Here is a 21,065-nt window from a genome sequence, read left to right on the forward strand (position 1 = left end):
GGCGACTGACCCCGTCTGATAGAACCTTATCAACACTTCAATATTCGTCACTATCCGTCACGTTCAAGTGCGTAGCTCTAAGAACCCTTGGCACACTATCAAATTGCCATATCTGATCTTGCAGCGAGCCCGCACGATTCGCAATTGACTAAAACTGAACTTGTTGACTCTGTCCCATCTTCGCCGATCTTCCCGACTCAGTGGACTCTTGTAATTACCTGGGGCTTTACAGAATACTGCTGTCAGAATCGCAATCCGCTGCCGATGGCAACGGCTTTAAGAAGTGGGTGATCTCACTTCCATGATCCATGTCTTTGTCGATTCTCACAGCGTCCCGACAGTGGTCAGATGACGTCACATCTTCGTTCGAGGCGAGATGGTGTTTATAGTATAAAAGCTGCTACCTATGTTTTGCGATCCCAGACAACCGAATCCACAATGTCGACCCGCCGTTTGATTCCGCCGCCGCCGAAGACGCATGCCCTCTCCAGCACTACCTTCCGTCCTCCTCCGCTGGATGGCTCTCTTTCAGTCCCCGAGATGTGGGACTGGCATGCAGAGCATTCTGCGAACCATCCTCTCTTCAGATACGCTAAAGATGATGGTAGCGTACGCACCATCCCCTGGGGTGAAGTCGTCGGAGCTGCCCTCAGAGCAGCCAAAGTAATTCAGACCCGCGTGCGGGCTGAGCCTGGCGCAGTGGTAGCCATCTTTGCGACTTCCGGTATCGAGCAATCCTTGTGCCGCTGCATAATATGCACTGACCTGTTCGCCTGCAGAGTCCATCGGGTATGCGACCACTCTTCTGGGTATCATGCGTGCCAATTACGTTGCCTTCCCCATCTCTGTCCGCAACTCCCCCGCTGCCGTGGCGCACCTCATCGGCAAAGTGGGAGCTAAGCACCTTCTGGTTAGCGGCGAACAGGCTATTCGCGACCTCGTTCGGGACGCCTTGGATATCCTGAAGTCGCAGGATGCGGCTTCTGTGCCGGAGACTTCGCCTATGCTTGTTTTCGAGGAGCTCTACTCTTCGGCCAACGACATTGTCACCAGCAAGGATGTCCCTTACGTTTTCAGAGGACCCGATGCAATCGGAGTCATCCTGCACTCATCCGGTGAGTGGCATGGACAGCTATCGTCCACGCTAAGTTAACGTGCGCCGCTTAGGCTCGACGGCGTTCCCGAAGCCGATTTACTGGACACAACACCGCTTCGTTGAACTGGCCCGCGCCGTCTGGTACTCCGAAAATGATCTGACTGGCAGGGTGTTCTCGTTGCATCCGCTCCCAATGTTCCATGGTATGGGTTTCATGAATATGATGTGGGCAGTGAGTACACGATCTTCTGTGCTTTCATTCTTGCCGCTCATGGTGCACGACTATCAAGGGTTCGTGTGGGACGGTGCTGGCAGTCTTTGCGCCATCTTTCCCACCTCGTGTGCCGACTCCCGATAACGTAATCCACGCCGCTCAGACCATCGATTGCGACACCATACTCGTTGTTCCGTCCTTCGTCGAGGTGAGCTGCTTGTTTGGTGACAGTCACACCGATGAACTCGTATGAATGTTGCAGACGTGGGCACGCAATCCTGAGTATGTCAAATGGCTTGCTACCCGCAGAAGCGTGGTAAGGGTGTCTCTGACGTTATATATCATCATCTCTATGTTAATGTGCCAATGTAGTCCTATGCAGGCGGTCCCCTTAGTAAAGATTGTGGAGATTACTTGGTCTCTCAAGGGGTCCGCGTTGGCAATGGCTATGGAACGTGAGTACTTACTTGTGCAGTGCATCGGAAACCGCTCAACATGCAATGGCCGGCACGTGCAGCACTGAGGTTGGTCCCGTTTGCGACATCTATACCTGTAAGTTATTTTCTGTTTGCCGAAAGCACTGGCTGGAAGTCACATCTGGTATACAGCTGAACCGATCCCGGACTGGGAATACTTCAAACTCCACTCGGCGATATCTATCAAAGCATTACCCATGGGCGACAATACCTTCGAACTTGTCGTTTTGGTACGTCGGCATGATTATTAGAGGTACATAACGACAGTCTGACGTATTTCCAATTTTGCATCAAATCAGGCAAACGAAAATAGTACACCCAGCGTGATCAACACGAAGGTAGATGGTGTGGATGGATATGCAACATCGGATCTCATCGCGGCGCACCCCACATTGGCCGGTTACTGGAAAATCCTGGGTCGCACAGACGATCAGATCATGCACAGCACAGGAGAGAAGGTGCGTCGATCCCTCCGTTTGTTCAGTCCATGGCTCAGTTCCCTGTGTGCAGACCAATCCTGGACCGCTGGGTACGCCGTATCTCAAGACTGATCCGCAGATCTAACTCGTACTGATTTTTTGCACAGAGAACATTCTTAAGCAGGACCCTCTGGTATCGGATTGCTTGATGTTTGGTCGCGGCCGATTCCAGGCTGGCATCCTTGTGGAGCCCAAAAAGGAATTCGCTTTCGATGCCTCTGACAAAGTCCTCCTTGCGGAATTCAGGAACAAGATTTGGTGCGCGTGTCCGAGCTGTGAGCTTGTATCAGTACTGATTTTGCGCATAGGCCGTCAGTTGAGAAGTTAAACGCATACGCTCCGCAGCATTCCAGATTGTTTAAGGAGGTGGGTTCGCGCTTACGCAGCGTTTGCCTCTGACTCAACGTGGGACTTCCCTCAGATGATACTAGTAGCAAGGCCCTCCAAGCCCTTCACTTACACTGCGAAAGGCTCGGTTCGCCGCGGAGCTATCATCAAGGAATACGAGGACGAGATCGATGCTCAGTATGACGCCGTAGAAGAAAGCGCTCAATCCAATATCCAGCCGCCGGACCATTGGGATCAGCAAACGGCCCTTGTATTCACACGCTCTGTGGTCGAGAAAGTGTTCACCGTCCCTGTCGACGATGATGGCGACATTTTCGAGCACGGATGTGACAGGTGAGTATCCGGCTCTCTACCTAGGTAACTCGCGACTTCATATTGCCTTCAGTTTGCAGGCAACCTGGATCCGCAACACGATTCTTCGCGCTATACGTGACTCTACCAAGACGAACACGCGCAATGTCAGCAGCGGGTTTATCTACGAGTACCCTACCATCTCGAAGCTCGCGTCTTTCGTTTTGACGTTGGCATCCGGGACTGTGAACGGTACGACCGTCGATCCCGCAACGATCGTTCAAGGTATGCGTGCGATGGTGGCGAAGTACAGCAAGGACTTCCCCGTACACAAAGGAGGAGTCAAGAGCACCGGCAAAGTAGTTCTTCTCACGGGAACGACTGGAGGTCTCGGCTGCTATGGGCTGCAGGCCCTCGTCGCTGACCCCACCGTCTCCCGCGTCTATGCTTTCAACAGACCAGCGCGGAGCGGTGAGTCCTTGCGTGAAAGGCAGAGGGCCACTCTAGTGGACCGAGGGCTTGACCCGTCTTTCCTGGAGTCGAAGAAGCTCGTCTTGCTCGAAGGCGATCTCTCTGCACCCGCGTTCGGGTTGTCCCGCGATGTGTACCAAGAGGTGAGTGGCGAAGACATCTTTGCTTACAGGGCTATCCTGATTAGCTGGGCAGCTCGGCCGATCCGTTACGCATATTATCCATAATGGTATTTTCTCCGTTGTTTCTGCTGTTGGCCCCTCCTCATCCGACTGGCTACAGCGTGGCGTGTGGACTTCAAAATCTCACTCGCGTCTTTCGAGTCGAACGTATACGGAGTACGCGCTCTCGTCAACCTCGCCCTAGAATCTCCTCTATCTCCGCCCCCCAAGCTTCTCTTCACGAGTTCCATCGGTGTCGTGCAGAGTTAGTCATTTTTTTCTCGTCATCGCCGTCCCTCCCCGCGGAACTAATCCGTTTCCGTAGATAGCCAGGACGATAGGACTGTCAGCGAGAAGCCCGTAGATGCCATACTCGCCATCGGCAATGGGTATACGCAGTCCAAATGGGTATCTGAAGAAATACTGTACAGTGCCAGAGCCCAGACTGCGCTCAAGCCAGTCGTCATACGAGTAGGGCAGCTATGCGGAAGTCTCGATGGGTCGTGGAACGCGCACGAGTGGTTCCCCTCCATTGTACAGAGTACACCAAAGCTTGGGTGCTTCCCAGACGACGACCAGGTATGTCCCATTTTGTACTGTGCGCGTCTAACAGGTGTTGAGAACCTTTGCAGAAAGCTGCCTGGATACCACTCGACATCTCTGCGAAGGCGCTGGTGGATTTCCTTTCGGCTCCTGACTCCATCGACACGGTGCATCTGGTCCACCCGCGACCTGTTTCGTGGCACTCGCTTGCCGTGGTCGCAGCGCAGGAGTTCTCCGTGCCGCTCGTCTCATTCAAAGAATGGGTGGCTAAATTGGAGCAGTACGCCGAGGCCATAGTGAAGGAGGATGACACCGGACTTGATTCTCGCCACACTTCGCAAAGCATCCATGCCATAGAGCTGATTCCGTCGTATAAGGCGATGGCGCAGAATTCGTCGGGCAGCGGACATGCGGCGGGTTTGCCAGATCTCTCGGTGGAGAAGACTAGCATTGCATCGCCTACCTTGGCGGATCCCTCATTGCCTCAGCTCAGTCCCGCCCATGTTAAAAGTTGGATTGCGTACTGGCGCAGGGTGGGGCTGTTCGCGTGAACGGTGCCTGCCAATGAGGCCGCCAGACGTCAATGTTGTATACTATGAAGAAGGATGACGGTCGTATACCACTCTAACATGTATGGACACTTGTTGCTAGTCAGCGGAGGATTGTTTTAGAGTCGCGTCAATATCAATGCAAGGCGTGTGGTGCGCATTCGTCTGTATTGTTCGCGCAACCTCGCACATTGAGAATATCCTTTTGGCTTTTGGGTGAGTCGGGCAAGCGTAGCCGCCCGTCCGAGTCCTGAATGCGCCGGTTTGGAAATGTACTTATGTGAGCGTCGCGCGCCGTAGGTAGCTCCATCTGTTTGTCAACCTAATCACCCATTGATCCCTGTCCATCGAGGACGTTCTCTGCCGGTGGCTTTTCTGGCATCGTTCTCGCATATCCTGTACTTTTCAATCATTGAGTCCCAATAAATTTGCTTGCTCTTGGTTGGCCCCAAGCTTGGTACCTTGCTGTGGTTTATTGGTTCCGACAAGCCGTCGGGGATCTTCCGTAGAGGCCAAAACGAAGTGGTGGCTACACTTATTCAACTATACCCCTCAACGGCTTGTATGCTGCTTTTGTATGCTAGCAAACGACCATCAGAATATTTCCACAGATATTCGAACAGAGCAACGGCATGTACAACACGCATATACTGTACTAAGCTTTTGCCAGATTGTGTGCGCAGACAAACCTACTATGGACCAGATGTCTCCCAAAATGGGTAATGTCAAATATATGATCGAGCGCCCGGCATTCTGGTTTGCAAGCGCCTCACTTTTAAGAGTTGGGTGTCACCTATTGCTATCGACCGTCGCCGCATTTCTTGCATATCCAATTAGTTCTCCTCTCCATCTCCTTGGATATTTCGCGCTTTCCTCCGGGAATATTTACACTACACGGCTGCGCACGGCATCCGGGTCTGCTGTCTCTGATTCTCTCATGCATCGTCGAGGCATCTCTTGTGTGGCTGAGATCAGCTCAACAGCAGGTACCCGACGATGTGCGTCAACTTCTTCAAACCCACGCCCACCTTTTCGCTTGCCCAAGAAGACTTATGACCGGATTGAATCCACCACCAAGTTGCTTGCGGTCGCCGCGGCGAAGGGAGAGGCAAGACGTTCAAAATACAAGAAGCCGTACAGTGGAGAAACGTCTCACACCGTCGATTCCAAGAAGCCCTATCAGCAATCCACCATTTTACCATCCTCGGAAAGGGTTGCCTTTTATGCAGAGCCGGAGGAACAGGGGGATCTGCTGTCGGATTTGTCACAGCTAGATGTTCAAAAGAGGGAGAGGCTGCCGACTGGTGCATTCGTAGAACTCCGGAGGTGCGTCCGCTCGCCTGCTATGCGTCCGCTTAGTCTTGACTATTATTTATAGGAGCGCAATCACGGTACATGGTGTCATTATATGGCAAAAACCTACAGAGAAAGGGTGGCTGATGCACGTCCTCGTGCGATCCGGAGAAGTCTGGCTGGTTCGCGAGAGCGATGTCATGTTTGTGGTCCCTGACTTCGTCCAACCTGATCTCATCGCGCAGTGTGGACCCGAGAATGTGGATGCCAAGTCCCACGAGCTTGCTGCTCGCGTTCACATCCTCAAAAAACTACGGAACTTTGACCTATCGCTCGAGCGTCAGTCTCCCGAGTATTGGCAGAAGCTCAACAAGCTGTATACTCAATTCAAGTCGTCGGATCCCACGCAGTGGGCGTCTGTCACTACAAACCAGGTGTCCCAGCTATTAAATCCCGAAGCAAAAACTGCTCCCGTTGCCACCCAGCTCGTCGTGCATGATTACATGTTCGACAAGAGCAAGTACTTTGAAGCGGACCAGACACATTTTCTGACGACGAGGACTTTTTGGGTGCGGCCGCAGCAACATGTGCAAGACATCGAGGCCGTAGACAGGATGATTTCACAAAGAGATCCCGTTCTAGACGCTTTCATCGAGAAGGCACGAGTCGTCATCACTGCTGCACGGCAACGAGAAGCCGGGACGCAAAATGGTCATCCCACCTTCAAGGAGGACCCTCAGCACGGCTTCACCGCAGAGGACTTGGTCATCATTCGATGGTTTTCCGACTCGTTGGTCCCACGCCGGACATTTCAGGTTGACCCGTATACTGTGTCGCAATCATATATCATCAAGAAGCTAGGCTTGTATATGGACAAGGAGGTCAACGATTCCACGATTCACGAGTTCCTCTTCGAACTTGGTGTTCTTCCACCATGGGAAGACAGGATCACTCGGCACTCTTCTCTGGCACGCAAGAGTCAGAGTCGAACGCTGACACTGGATGTTGTGGACGATTCATCGTCGCCTCGCAGTTTAACACGATCTACAGCCGGTCAACCTCTGGGTCCCGAAGACTTCTACTCGCAGGATGCAGTCGACTCGTTGCGGCATGATTTTGGCAATATGCCCGTCTATGTCATTGATGATGTCGACGCGGAAGAGCTCGATGACGGTATCTCCGTCGAATCCATACCTTCGGAACCAGGAAACCACTGGCTTCATGTCCATATTGCGGATCCAACGTCAATACTCCCCCCCACTCATGTATTCGCCCATCGTGCGTTCGAGCAGATGGAGACGGAGTATCTTGCCGATCGCTCGTACCCTATGTTGTCAGGGGGGATGCTGGACAAGATCAGTTTGGGGTCATGTGAAGGCCAGCCCCAGCGCGTTGTGAGCTTCAGCGCGAAGGTCGACCCGGAAGGCAATATTATCGACTACAAGGTCCGTCCTGGCATCGTCCGCAACGTGCATATTTTCCAGTACGACGCAGTCAATGATGCCATGGGCTGGAGTTATTACCCCTACAAAAGGCCGTTCGGGGGAGAAGCACCTACCGTTCGTCCTCGCCAGTCTCTTCACCTCACACCATCGGTTCGGGATGACCTACACAAGCTTGAAATCGTGCAGGAGGCACTTACCCGCGGCCGCCTACGCAACGGCATGCTCACGTTCGGAATGCCCTCTGCGCAACTCAGTCTTAACCCAAAGCCACTTCCAACGGTACCGCCACTCGGCGTGGCGCCACGCATCTGGTCAGGGTTCCCGTCGGTTAATTATGCAGTGCAAGAAGTTCGCACATTCGAGTATGGCGCGCGCTTCGTCGTCGCCGAAAGCATGACTACGGCGGGGCGCGTAGCATCGCGCTTCTTCCGTGACCGCGGGCTCCCCGCCTTGCGACGCACCTCGCTGCCGCCGACGCCGCGCTACGAGGGCGCGTACGATGAGGTCATGGCCGCACGCGACCCACATGGTTCCGTGGACTCGTTCAGCCCGCTGCGATTCGCGTTGATTTTCAACCCGGCGGAGTACTCGATTGAGCCGGGGACGCACAGTGTGCTGGGCATTCCCGAGGGCGAGGGCTACATGCGCATAACGTCGCCGCTGCGGCGCTTCCCGGACCTGCTCGCGCACTGGCAGATCAAGCACGCGCTGCTACACCCGGGCGATCGCGCGAGCCCCCCGTTCTCGAACGAGTGGCTGCTTGCGTTCGCGCGGGAACTTGTGCTGCACGAGGAGCGCAACAAGCGGCTGGTGAGGGCGCAGCATGCGTACTGGGCGCACCAGTTCATCCGCCGCTGGATGGCTGCGCGACAGAGGGGAGAACCTGCGGACGGGTCAGACCCGCTGGATAACCTAGTCGCGTGGGCGTTTGCGCCCGCGGTGCGCAACGCGCGCGAGCAGTACTGGCAGCAGTTGGTGATGCTGCCCGGCTTGGGGCTAAAAGGGATGCTGGTAGGTCTGAAAGAGGAGAAGGCACAGTTCCCCATTCCTGGCGTGGTAGACGTCAAAATAGAGAGGGTGGTGGTGGGATTGAGGCCTTCGGTCATAGTTACGCAGCGATAATAGGGTTTCGTATATGCACTGTATTTTATTTCTGTCGACTAATTTGAACCCCACTGCTCATCTTACCGCACTCGATGTTCGCGGCGCGTCGAGGTGTCCGCGTGGAGGCTGCCACGCCAGCACGTCATGAAATAGTTTTCTATGTTCTATATTGTCTCAAAGGTAAACATAATACTGCAGATACTACACTCAAGTTTTGACCGGGAAACGGTGCGAAGTCTATCTGAAGGATGATTCCAGTATCTGCCCCTTGCTCGGAGGCGTCGAGATACTGTTGGTCTTGCGAGCGAGGCAATCTACTGCATTTACACTTATTCAATCTCTGAATTCATTTGCCTCAGGAACAAATGTTAGAAAATAGGAAGTTACAGCGCTTTCCGAAAACCTTGGGTTGCGCCTTTTTTCTTTTTTTTAACACATCCAGACGCGGAGACATCCGAGATTTCCCAACTAGGCAAGGCAAGATTATACAGACTCGTTATAAGTGGTCTGCATTCTGTGAGTAACATCGACAGACAGCGTTTATATATAGGTCTTACATCATATGTAAAGCATTTATAACAATTGTACCATGCTTTGGAAGGCTCTGGTCAACAGAGGGATGACCGTGGGTCCAATCGGGACTCAGGCGCGTGATATTAGCGCTAGTTTTCGCGTCGAAAAAAAAGCGCAACCCAAGGTTTTAGGAGAGCGCTGTAACTTCCTACTGTATTTGTTCTCGAGGCAAATGAATTTGCCGGCGCTCACCTGACGCCTCAGCCAAATATAGATGCACGCCTTCCCAATTTGACATATAGCTGCACGGAAATTGTCACTTAGGACGTGCGCCTCAACATTAATACCGGGAGTCGTGGACGCAAATATACGCCTTGAAAGCTGGCTGGTATTGCTCCGCCGCAGCTGCCTTTCGTCATTGACTGGAGGTTTCTGCGCCAGACGGTTTTTGACAGAGGCTCCATTACAACTGCGCAGCACGGAGACGTCATCCATTCAACTGCTCGAATTTGTCTTCTCTGCCTTTCTTTTCGACTCACGCTGAAAACTGCGCAATCTTCTTGCTCCGTGTGCGCTGCGTAGTACTGCGTACTTTCCACTAATTATGTAAGCAAGGAATAGTTAGCAAGTAAGTACTGTACGATATTGTTCGACTGGGGATTACCTGGCTCGCCAGGCATAATACTATTTATCCGCTCTGGGTTCGTCTGTGAAGCCCTGGACTGTCAAGGACACTGAGATAGGCGAGGACAGAGTGATCTGTGAAGCTCGAGGTCGGTCCGTCAAAATGGTCCAATATTTGAGGTGGTGCGGTGGCCCAAATTGGCAGGTAGCAATGGTTCGATACCATTACGCGCAGCCGTATATAATATATTTCCCCGCGCCTCTGTCGTTCCCAAGCTGACGGTTGCTTTTCTTCGCCACTCACGACCGACCTCAACGTTCCGCACGGTCTGTCTGCTGCAGCTGGAATGGCGAACGCAAATTTCTCAGAGCCATGGGCGGGCTACCTTGTACAAGCTCAGTCGCAGCTCGCATCGACCTCGATACCCCGCCTGCTGCTTTTACTCGTCGTCAATATACCCGTCATTGCGGTCGTGCTGAATGTACTCTCCCAAATGGTGTGTATGCGGGTCTTGAATGGACTAATGCGTCGTGCTAACCACTTTTGTAGCTTCCTCGTGACCGGTCTTTACCTCCACTCGTCTTCCACTGGATACCGTGGTTTGGCTCTGCGGCGCAATACGGCCAGGATCCAGTAGAGTTCTTCAAGTCGTGTCGTGAGAAGGTGCGCTAGCGGGCCCCATGTTTCATGCGTTGACTTTGCTCACGAATTCTCTAGCACGGAAACGTATTCACCTTCATTCTCCTCGGACGACGCGTGACGGTCACACTGGGCCCGAAGGGGAACGACTTTGTATTCGGTGGCAAGCACACAGTGGTCGCGGCGGAAGAGGTGTATGGAGTGCGTAATCTGTCTTTCGTCAGGAGCGGGTTCTGCTTCCATGCGGTGGGCGTCGTACGATCGTTGCAAGCGTTTGTCTCGATTTCTCTTCAAGAAGATCCTGATCTTCCCTTGGCGCTCGTGTCAATCAGTGATTTGCCCGCATTACGTCCATTGAACATTCAATGGAAGCGACGCTCTATCACATTGTGACGTGCTTCGTGCGACGCTCGTGGCTGCCAGCTTCTTTGCCTGCATACACGTGTGCGCGGTAAACTGACACTTCGTACAGCCTCTAACAACGCCAGTATTTGGAAAAGATGTCGTATACGACTGCCCGAACGAGGTTCTCATGGAGCAGAAGAAGTTCGTCAAGGTCTCTCTGACGACCGACAAGTTCCGCGACTACATTGGCATGGTGGACGACGAGGTTACGCAGTTCTTGAGCACGGACCCGGCATTCCGCACCTACCAGATGGACGACATTAACGAATGGGGATCTTTCAGCGTGTACAAGACGCTCGCCGAGATGACAATCCTCACTGCAGCACGGACGCTCCAGGGCAAGGAGATTCGGGAGAACATGACGAAGGGCTTTGCTGAACTTTACGCCGACCTTGACCACGGATTGACGCCCCTTCACTGGATGTTCTCGAATTTGCCTCTGCCGAGCTACCGCAAGCGTGATGTCGCCCACGAGAAGATGAGCCAGTTCTACCAGAACATCCTGCGCAACCGGAGGAACAACAACGTCGGCGTGCGTGGTGTTTATCTTGCTTATTACTGTTGAAAAGCTAACCCTTAGACACGACAGTACGAGGATGATGTCATGGCGTCGCTGATGAACCAGACTTACCGCGACGGCCGCCCGATCCCCGACCACGAAATTGCCCACATGATGATTGCGCTTCTCATGGCCGGCCAGCACACCAGCTCCTCGACGACTTCCTGGGTCCTGCTGCACCTTGCCGACCGTCCGGACATTGCGTATGTGATGTCTGTTTTCAGTGGGAAGTCCCTTCTGACTTCCGTCAACAGCGAACAACTATACCAGGAGCAGGTCAAGCACTTCGGTCTCCCGGGTGGTGGCTTCCGCGAGATGACGTACGACGAGCTGAAGAAGCTCCCGATCCTGGACGCCGTTATCCGTGAGACGCTCCGCTGCCATGCACCGATCCACAGTATCATGCGGTACATCCGCGACGACCTGCCTGTGCCTCAATCGCTCGGCGCGCCGTCAGAGGACAGCGTGTACGTCGTGCCGAAGGGCTATACGGTGCTCGCGTCGCCCGCGCTCAGCCAGATGGACCCGCTGATCTGGAAGGACGCGAACACATGGGACACCACACGGTGGCTCGACGCGGCGGGCATGGCGGCGCAGGCGAAGAGGGAGTACGACGAGGACACGAAGGTCGACTTCGGTTTCGGGCTGGTGAGCAAGGGCACGGAGAGCCCGTACCTGCCGTTCGGTGCTGGCCGCCACCGGTGCATTGGCGAACAGGTATGTGTCCCCCTAATGCACTACCGTGGTCGCGGCCTGACCTCGTGCGCTTGTAGTTTGCGATTGTCCAGATTGGCACGATCATCTCTACGATAGTCCGCAAGATCGAGATGCGCTTGGAGGGCCCGTTCCCCAAGCCTGACTATTCGGTGAGTGCTTGCCGCTTCTTCCTGCTCCTGTTACGGAACGTGGTCCTGACGTGCGCTGCAGTCGATGATGGTGGTGCCGCAGCAACCGTGCCAGATTGCGTACCGCCGGCGAAAATTCGATTGAGGGGGTTAATGGGCCGCTGGGATTGTACTTATGATGACGTAAAGTAATAACGTATTGACGACTAGTACACTAATTCACAGAGATGTCTTGGAATTGAACTCTGAGGTGGTGGCTGCAGCGCGGCCTTGTTTTACACACGTTTTGAATGGTCGATGATTGATACTCGTAAATCTGCGATAGAAAATGGGTTTTGGCTTCGGAAGGTCTTATAGTAGACATATTCCCGTAAACCTCATGCAATGCTCAGACCTTATTTTCTTTCCAGCTGTAGATCGTACTTACGCCACGACTGCATTGCGTTCTATCGGGCAGGAACTCATCAATTCTACATGAAATTAGTCTCAACGATGAGTGTCCTACAACGCGTCCGCATGAAGCAACTATAGCTATCGATTACATTCAATCATTACTGCCCCGCCAACAGCCCAACCTTTCGCCAATATGCCAACCAATTCTTGACGTGCTCGGCACCGAGTTGAGACACGTTAGGGTCTGACAGTGTTGGGGATGCTGCGACGGCTTGGGAGACATCAAGCTGGAACATCCCTACAGAGAGCCGACCGACGTTGAAATTAGCAGCGAGCCCCCGGTAGAACGGGAGCAGCTGGATCGCGTGCAGGTCCTGCAGGGCCTTGCGCGAGTCACTGCCCGCGCTCTCGGCTTGGGAGACGTCCAGCGCGGCCTGCTCGAGCTTGGCGAGCCACTCGTGGTACGGGACAAGAGGCACTGAGAAAGCCTGTGCGACGTGCACAGCCAGCGAGTGCCACGAGACAGGCCGCGGGTGGTTGAGGTGGACAACTTTGATATGCGGCGGTGTGTCCATGAAGTCGACCATGGCTTGCGCGGCCACGTCGAGTGGCACCCACACAACACCCTGAAACATGCGTCAGTCTCGATGATTCGAAGCGAGCTAGAAGGTTTCTGACATACCCTCTCATCGTCAGGGAAACATCCCAGCTTTGGGGCACTCTGAACTATGGACGGGAACCATTCGTGGGCGTTCCACGAGCCTTCCAGAGCACCACAGATCTGTCCAACTCGGACGACCACAGGCGTCAGCGGCGTGTTGGCAGCGGCGTTGTAAAGGATCTCTTCGGACACCCATTTTGACTCCGTGTAACCGCTGCCAATGGCGACGTCGGGGTCAATCGGAGCCTCGACTAAATCATCGTCACTATCGAGATCTAGGAGGAAGTGAGGTGGTCATTAATCTTCTTATATCCCTGCTAAGCGATGATAGACTAACTCGTGAAGACACCAATTGAGCTGGTGTAGATCAGCCGTGGGGGTTGCGCCAGCGGCGACGTGAGGGCAAAATCTATGAACGCACGCACGCCGTACACGTTCGACTCGAATGACGCCAAGGAAATGCTGAAATCCACACGCCATGCTGTATTGCGACCCTGAGCACGATGAAAATTACCAGTGTGATCGCCACTTACCGTTGTGGATGATATATGTGACCGATGTATGCAACTAAGCCGCTCTTAGCGCCGCGCACACAACATTTTTCCAAGGGGACTCACCTCTTGGTAGACTTTCTCTGTCAAGCCGAAATTCGCTGCAGACAAGTCCCCCTCGAGGAGTACCACTTTCTCAGAGTCGACAATGCTGGCATCCAGTCCACGGTCGGCCAATGCAGATTTTTGCCTCTCGTACAGAGTTTGACCATGCTTTGCCGGTCGGTTGAACGCGTACACTCGGGCAACCTTGGGGTCCGCGACAAGCTCTTTGAGCGCGTAACATCCAAGGCCTCCGGTTGTGCCGGTGATCAAAACGACCTTGCCCGATTCCATGTTGGCAGCCGCGCTACCCCGGTGTATGGGGAAGTCCTTGCTGTATTTAGCCACCATGGCACGCATTGCATCCGCGTGCGACGCCGACTGCCGGTCCTCTCCGTCTGTAGTACCGAGGGCGAGAGCTAAGACAAATGATGCCATGCGCGAAATAGTCGGGTGGTCGTAGACAAAGTTGGAATTGACTTTGCGGGTATCGATTTTCGCAGAGTCACGTAGTGCACGGAGGATGGTGTTGCGAATCCAGGTTGCTTGCAGACTGTGCAGCCTGAGTATGGTGCCTGTCGATACAAGGTGTAGCAAAATGTGCTTACCTGTCACAACCGTGCTGGAAGATATCGTCTTCGTCTTTCAAGGGAACAGTGATGAGCTTCTCCACGACTGCGCGTGTGAATGAGTTGGCCGATTTATCGTCCCAGTGGACAGGCGGCTCCGTGGCCGACTGAGCGCTGTTGTCCACAGCGTCGTACAACGCGTCGATCTCTTCCTCATAGTCTTTTATGACGGGAGCACGGCGGACAGTGCCCTTGGGTGTGTAGCTGAATGGCTTTGAGGGGTTGGCGATCAGAATCATCTACTGACAATGTCAATGGCCGTTGGTGAAGGTTGCACTTATCGCTTACCTCCTTGAAGATCCTAGAATGTTGGGGTGCAAAAGCGTTCATCTTCTCCACTGACGGCCTAGAAAATAGAAGCGGTCAGATTCAGAACGTTCAATGCGAAGGCGTAACTACCATATCTTGTTTCTGAATTCAGCGACGCGAGTATCATCAGAGGGGTCGAGGCTGAATTCGGACTTTGGCTGAACTAGTACGCCAGCTTGGAACCGCCCGCGACCGAACATGATGCAATTGGATACATAGGGGTCCTTCTTCAATATATCCTCTACAGTGGACCATCAGAATGGCAACCACGTGTACCGCTGGCAAAATGCGCACCTAAGGGCCCTGGGTTTGTCTTAACAAAATATTTCAAGGAGTTAGGGCGCGCACGCAGTCAGACCAGAGCGAGACTCGCCTTCTCCCCTGTGCTATGCATGATCTGGTCATCAGTACGACCCAGAACCTTCCAATAGCCGGACTTCGTCGGATGCGGCATAACGAGATCCGATGTGGCGTAGGCATCATCCCCATCGACTTTTGTATTGATGACAGCAGGTCTATGCACGTTGTTGGCCTGGGGTGGCCATCGTGAGCCCATATTTCAATGCTCATGACAAGTAGATTGCTCACCACGACAGCAAGTTCATAGGTATTATCGCCCATAGGTAGCATTTGTATTGAGATATAATCATGAATCTTGAAGTAGTCCCATTCGATCAGAGGTTCGGCTATATGGTATTGCAATGAGTAAGCGGTTTGTTAATCAAGCAATCATCTCACCTTCGTAGACGACGCTCAACATCCCCGCTTCGGTGCTGGGCATTCCACCATGAGTGGGGCAGACCGAAATTAACAAGCGGAAGTACATACGATCCGTAGGCATTGTATATATTCACGCCTCTTGAGACTAGCATGTCGCCGATCTCCTTGTTGAGAGGGCCACCGCCAAACGTCTACCCAGATATTTAATTCTTTACTAACTTATTCGGATCGCAGTATACGCACCACGCCCTTGCGAGAGGCGAGCCACTCGACGTATTCATCGTTATGCGCCCATGTCTTGGTATACTGTCAGGATTATCATCATCGTCTGATGGGAAATGACCTACCTCAACAAACGACGGCACAGCCCAGACAAGGTCACAATTTGACGCTTGTAGGGCACGGAATACAAGGTCTGGTGTGGGCACAAGAGGCGGCTGCCTAGGCTCAAAAGCAGCAAGTATATTTCCCGTAGATGCCTAACAATTCGGCCAGTTAGTACGGAGGCGGAAGAGAACCGCCAAGAAGTACGTACCGCCCATAGTAAATTTACAAAAGCGAGGCCGTGGAAGATAGGCAATGTATGCAGAGAACTGACGAGACCTGTGAGATCTTGCCCGAAGTGCCACGGGTAGGTGGCGACTTCTATCAGGCGGCGATTGGTCCATACTATAGGCTTGGGGAACGCCGTCGATCCTGATTATGTGCACACGCAATTAGCACAGCATGATACGATACGCAACAACGCAATCCGGTCTCACCAGACGAATGCAGGATCAAGGCTGGGGCGTCAGGTTCCCTGCTATTATGCGGTAGCTCTTCGCTTGTAACTAGGCCGTTGGAAGGGGACGAAAACAGCTCCTCAAACGTAAATGTGGAAGAGACGGTGGGAATAGTCGCGGGTGAGTATTCTGTTCTCATTATATCGAGAGCATCCCGAACAAGATCGGTAATGCTCTGCTCTTTACTAGCGAGTATGTGCTTCGCGTCAACCTTGTTCAGTAGGTGAGCTATGGCGGCAGGCGAGTTCCGGGTGGAGAGAGGGAAGACGACGAAGTTGGCTCGAATAATTGCCATTTCAGTGATTGCGTACGGAATGGCATCTATCGAAGGAGGCGATCAGCTCTTATACATTGAATCATCTACGGGGGTTCGTACCTGAGGATGCAAGTAGAGCGATAACGGTGTTGTTATCGAAAGGTCCTTCGGCGCACATGCGCTCCTTGATCATCTTGGCCCCCGCGTACATTGCGGCAGCTGCCTCAGACCAAGGTATAGAGCGTATTCCGCCGTCTTCTCGGGCGTAATTAAAGTAAGCGTGGTCAGGAGAATGGATCGCAAGCCAATCCCAAATTTCTGGCATGCTCAACGATCCATCTAATGGAGGAGCGTTGAAGGTAGTACTAGAGAGGGCTTGAGTGCGAGGAACCGACATGATACGACGAGTGATTAAAACTGCGAAGGTGGTGCTGTTTTCTAGGGCTCTGTTGGTGGTTGGTGGTTTTGCGAGACATGCAGTGGGGAATAACTGGACTTTATAGCAACTTGGAGATGATCAGATGCCACATCGTCATTGTTCAACGCACAAATCATGAACGTGACTCCCGATAACGGCAGCTAAGCGTGGAGGCCAGGCAAGGTTTAGCGAAACCGACGAAGCTGGTATCGGACACAACCTTTTTTTCGGTATTCCAGGATTGTCCGATTCAAAAGCAATAGTGGCCGCGCTAAGAGTAGTGTTTAACCGCATAAGGATATAAAAACGTTAGCACGCGGGGACATAGACACGATGTGAACCCTGGTATTCCAATATTCTGTGTGACGATCATATGAGAACATCAGAGAATGGATGGTCCGGGATGCCGTGTGGTTTGATGGTCCTAGACAAGTCAGACTTGTGACAACACCAATTACAACATCGGACTAATGTTGTGAGTCCTCATCAAGCAAGGAGCGCGATTCTTTTCGGCATACCAGTGTGCAAGTGCTGAGTGATCGGCAACCGCTCCGGCTGAGAGGTGATTTTGAAAATGCGATGTCGTATTTTTCTGACTTTACAGTATTACAGTGCGAGGTGACCTGTTGTGCATTCTCGAGGCGATGACATTTATCTACCGCTAGGTTACGCGTCGCGAACATTTTCCAGAATGTTAGATCGGCTACTGGCGTTGGCAAAATGAGGTATGACGTCCTGAAGATATGACGGCGACTTACAGCAAAACCAATAACGATAGACCTCCCTCGCAAAAATCGCAGATGATGGGCGGCATGGAGGAAAGTCGCCCTCGGCACTCAGGGGGCGTGCCTTGTCTCAATCTCCGTCCATCTGCCAAGGTCCGTCGCTCCCTGCTTCCAGTGCAATGGCAGACAGCGACGAACTCTGCATCCCATGACGCGATGCCAGTAATAGCTTCCTCCATCTGACCATTAGTCATGAAGCCAGACTCTGCACCACTGCCGACTCTTGCCGTGAGCTTCTGCCCAACCTTGCACCAACACATAATCCGTGCACCAAAGTATAATATGTGAAGGGAGGTATACCGCTATTACTTTTGCTGTAAAGTGGGACCTGAAGCACGCACCTCTAGCGCTACTGCCTCAAGATGATCAACTGCCCGAATTGCATCGTTTGAGATGGACAGCGTATTCAATGTGAATTTGACTATTGAGATACAGTTTGCCATGATATCCGACCATGACCGGTGGGGATTCTTCATGCGAAGCCGTCATCGGTTTCTGGGTGGGTAACGGAGGCAATCAGAACCTTATGGGCGGCCGTTTGTATCATTACGTAGTAACGTACATGCCATTCACGGTATGTTTACGTAATCGCACATAACTGTAAGTAGTACCAATTGGACTGTACGCCGTCCATTGTCGAGCCACTAGCAATGTCTTCATCGCTACCAACTGTGTTTGTGCTTGCCATAGTGCTTGCGCTTATGGCTTGCTCCTGGTTCGCTACCCCGAAGGGCCCGCAACAAACGTAAGCGCATCGAGGCGGACGGCACACCGAGCGACTAACGTTCTGGATAGATTGATTCGGACGAGCTGCATGCTCACATTGGCTTGCTGCTACCTCATGTGGGCCGTCACGTATCTTGCCCAGGTCTTCCCACTCGAGAGTAAGGATCCACTGTACTCCCAGAATCACACCGCTGACGCACCCTCCAGGACCACGGAGGTCATTTGTCGAGGCTTGAACAAGCTGCCTGTTTCGAACGCACGGATTTCTTAAGTATTGGTGAGCCGTATTGTACTAGGGCTGGCGACGAAATGAGTCTCACAGCTGAGCAGGATGTCGCATGTAATACCACTGTTATATGCATCTCTTTTTGATACTTTCCTGTCGGACAATAGCTCCTTTAATTCGAAAGGCGATGATGAACCGTGGTTATCATAGTCAAATTACGCCTGTGTCAACGGGAGGTACGATGCGTGTGCGTCGTTACTTCACCTCGCAAGCGCATCCGACAATGAGCGTCATGCGCCTGCAGAGCAGCATGTACAGCTTACGCACTCATGCGCCCTAGGACCACTGCCATCGCGTTATCAGGAATGGGCGAGTCGCCCGACAGCAAACGTTTGACTTTTGGCGAAACGTGCCGTAAGTAGGGTCGACTACGCACTGAGCACCAATCACCGACCAGCAGTGCTTCGCGTGCACTTCTGGTGTCCTAAATTGTCATTCACACATCTTTTACGAACAAATACAATGTTTCGCCAGTCTGTTCTTGCAATTTGGGGTAATACAATAGCTACCGATTACTAGCTACCAGACTGCGTCTGTGTCGACCGCAGGTATAGTGACGTCCTCGCCCCAGTCCGCAGCTGGACCCCAGCTCCGAGCTTCGTCCGCACCCCAATTATCTGGTAGCAGCGTTGAGGTGGGCCATTGAGGAGAGATCTTGTCGCCGAACACCATATCATCTTTGGAAGAGTCCTCCCAGTGAGACTTGACGCCCTCCAGGTCACCCATGACAGGATGTTCAGGCACCGGCGACTCCAGTTCAGTTGTCCATGCGGAGGAGAGTGTGCTGCCGTCGGAGTCCTCGTATCGCACATCGTTCCGCCAAAGCACCTTCTCGTCGTGACGGGCTTCGCCAACGACCTCGATTTCCCAGTCTGTTAGCCCCTCGGTGTCCGTTGTGAGCAGCCGCAGGTCGGGGTGTCCCTCCACAGCCCTGACGAAGACCTCGATCCAGCCCCCACAAGCCATAGCGATCTCGTCGTCGAACCAAAGCTCTCGAAGCCGCATGACAGCATCGCGATAGTATATCATCCTGGCTTTGGTGAGGTCGCCAATTTCTGGGAGGGAAACCGGCTGGCGCGCTTTCTCGTTCGCCTCGTGGACGTGCGCGCTCAAGAGGACGTGCTGCTCTCTGTTCTCCACATCTTGAAGGCTTGCTACCTGCTGGAGACGCTGGGCTCGTCCAGCTGCGTAGTCTGCTCCATCTCGCCTGCGGAACGCCGCGGTTTGGCTCGCGTGGCCCAGTTCTTCGTCCCTGCCCCACTCGTCTTTCTCGAGTGGCTTCCCTACACCGCCTACCTCTACCTCGTACTCCCATTCGTCGGCTACCTGTTCGCACCATGTTGTGAACTCTTCGATCGTCCACTCGAATTTGTGGTCATGATGCCGGAATATACGGTTTGTCCGTCCGGTGGGGTCCAGGAAGCCGCTTCGTGCAGATGCGGGGGAATCGGGGGCAGTGAACCGGGCGTTGAATGTGTAGGAAGGGGTCGTGATTAGTAGCAGCTTGGGATGGTATGCTCCAAGCATGATTGGTGCGAAATCCTGTAAAACGTTCTCCGGCAGATGTTCAATGCTGAGAATAGTGTGTTTGTATACTTCGAGCAACAGTAGACATGAGAACGAACGTACACTTCGGTAGACACGATGCATTCAACATCCACGAACTCCGGGTTGATTGATTGCAGCCCGCCTTGCCAGATCTCTACCTCGAAGGGCTCCCAGCGAATGGAGCTGACCGACAGGCTGTCGGTTGATTGTGGCCTCGGTGCCGTTCCCTGGATAGCATATGCAAGGTCGGTCGCGGAAATATCGAGACCCATAACCTTTGTCGGGTGTAAGTAAGACTCATGAGCCACTGCCGCTTGCAGTTTCGAGCACTCGATCTCTTCGCGTTGCACAGTAGCGGACGTCACAAGGGACTTGAGCACAGATGGTGGTGGCGCCAGGAGCCAAGGGGCAGGATTACACAAACATGAAATGAGATCGCCCTCACCACATCCTACGTCGAGGACCTATTATATGTATAAAGGATTACGATGAAGTCATTGAGAGGATTTTGTGTGTCTGGGTCTGCTTACATTGTGGACACCTTCCCTTCGCAGAATCTCGAATACCCAGCCTCTCCTCTCTAGGAAGAGTGGCGGCTGGAAAGTAACAGAAAGCTCTGTGTGGCTGACATCGTTGGCGGGTTCCATCGCGATTCAGTGAAACCAATCCTCGGCAGAGATGGATGACTTTATATAGTTCCGGGAGCAGCAAAGAGAGGGCCACAAGCCTACAACGCTTTGACCACGAGTACAGGTGACCCTAGGCGACAGTAAGGTCGATTTGGCAAGATCGTCGTATTATGACCTCGGCACGGCCCAAGTCCACGCTCTGACTGAGAGTGAGGCTGACGAAGATCAAGTTTGCCGACTCAGTAAGAAAGAATGGGACGTCGCAGCGAAATAAC

General features: G+C 53.1%; 5 protein-coding genes across 5 annotated transcripts; 3 read left to right on the forward strand and 2 right to left on the reverse strand.

Annotated features, from left to right (window-relative positions):
* Window positions 1–438: 438 nt before the first annotated feature.
* On the forward strand, window positions 439–8,487 carry POSPLADRAFT_1151688 (hypothetical protein; the record flags this gene model as incomplete). The annotated part of the gene is made up of 20 exons (XM_024486567.1): window positions 439–724; window positions 780–1,115; window positions 1,168–1,328; window positions 1,387–1,518; window positions 1,573–1,626; window positions 1,683–1,765; window positions 1,786–1,862; window positions 1,919–2,016; window positions 2,086–2,244; window positions 2,297–2,315; window positions 2,373–2,523; window positions 2,574–2,631; window positions 2,687–2,946; window positions 2,999–3,518; window positions 3,768–3,801; window positions 3,862–4,115; window positions 4,169–4,612; window positions 5,081–5,189; window positions 5,311–5,953; window positions 6,006–8,487. The coding sequence occupies 20 exons, from the start codon at window positions 439–441 to the stop codon at window positions 8,485–8,487; spliced, it is 6,360 nt and encodes a 2,119-aa protein (XP_024335676.1).
* A 1,466-nt stretch (window positions 8,488–9,953) lies between these two features.
* POSPLADRAFT_1152144 (hypothetical protein) lies at window positions 9,954–12,200 on the forward strand (the record flags this gene model as incomplete). Its single annotated transcript, XM_024486626.1, has 8 exons — window positions 9,954–10,103; window positions 10,157–10,270; window positions 10,325–10,447; window positions 10,719–11,183; window positions 11,241–11,413; window positions 11,465–11,927; window positions 11,984–12,076; window positions 12,138–12,200. 8 exons carry the CDS (start codon window positions 9,954–9,956, stop codon window positions 12,198–12,200), a joined length of 1,644 nt encoding a protein of 547 aa, XP_024335677.1.
* A 406-nt stretch (window positions 12,201–12,606) lies between these two features.
* On the reverse strand, window positions 12,607–16,609 carry POSPLADRAFT_1059977 (hypothetical protein; the record flags this gene model as incomplete). Its single annotated transcript, XM_024481214.1, has 18 exons — window positions 12,607–13,074; window positions 13,131–13,384; window positions 13,447–13,590; window positions 13,643–13,676; window positions 13,727–14,255; window positions 14,311–14,570; window positions 14,620–14,677; window positions 14,731–14,881; window positions 14,935–14,953; window positions 14,999–15,172; window positions 15,229–15,326; window positions 15,379–15,413; window positions 15,469–15,551; window positions 15,604–15,657; window positions 15,708–15,839; window positions 15,896–16,056; window positions 16,122–16,463; window positions 16,519–16,609. The coding sequence occupies 18 exons, from the start codon at window positions 16,607–16,609 to the stop codon at window positions 12,607–12,609; spliced, it is 3,087 nt and encodes a 1,028-aa protein (XP_024335678.1).
* A 1,642-nt stretch (window positions 16,610–18,251) lies between these two features.
* Window positions 18,252–18,481, forward strand: POSPLADRAFT_1090653 (hypothetical protein; the record flags this gene model as incomplete). The annotated part of the gene is made up of 2 exons (XM_024483082.1): window positions 18,252–18,346; window positions 18,397–18,481. Coding segments are annotated over 2 exons (180 nt in total), but the record flags the coding sequence as incomplete, so codon positions are not given.
* A 651-nt stretch (window positions 18,482–19,132) lies between these two features.
* Window positions 19,133–20,808, reverse strand: POSPLADRAFT_1151282 (hypothetical protein; the record flags this gene model as incomplete). Its single annotated transcript, XM_024486515.1, has 3 exons — window positions 19,133–20,186; window positions 20,243–20,625; window positions 20,692–20,808. 3 exons carry the CDS (start codon window positions 20,806–20,808, stop codon window positions 19,133–19,135), a joined length of 1,554 nt encoding a protein of 517 aa, XP_024335680.1.
* Window positions 20,809–21,065: the final 257 nt, after the last annotated feature.

Source organism: Postia placenta, assembly GCF_002117355.1.
Source record: "Postia placenta MAD-698-R-SB12 unplaced genomic scaffold POSPLAscaffold_13, whole genome shotgun sequence".
Taxonomy (NCBI): domain Eukaryota; kingdom Fungi; phylum Basidiomycota; class Agaricomycetes; order Polyporales; family Adustoporiaceae; genus Rhodonia; species Rhodonia placenta.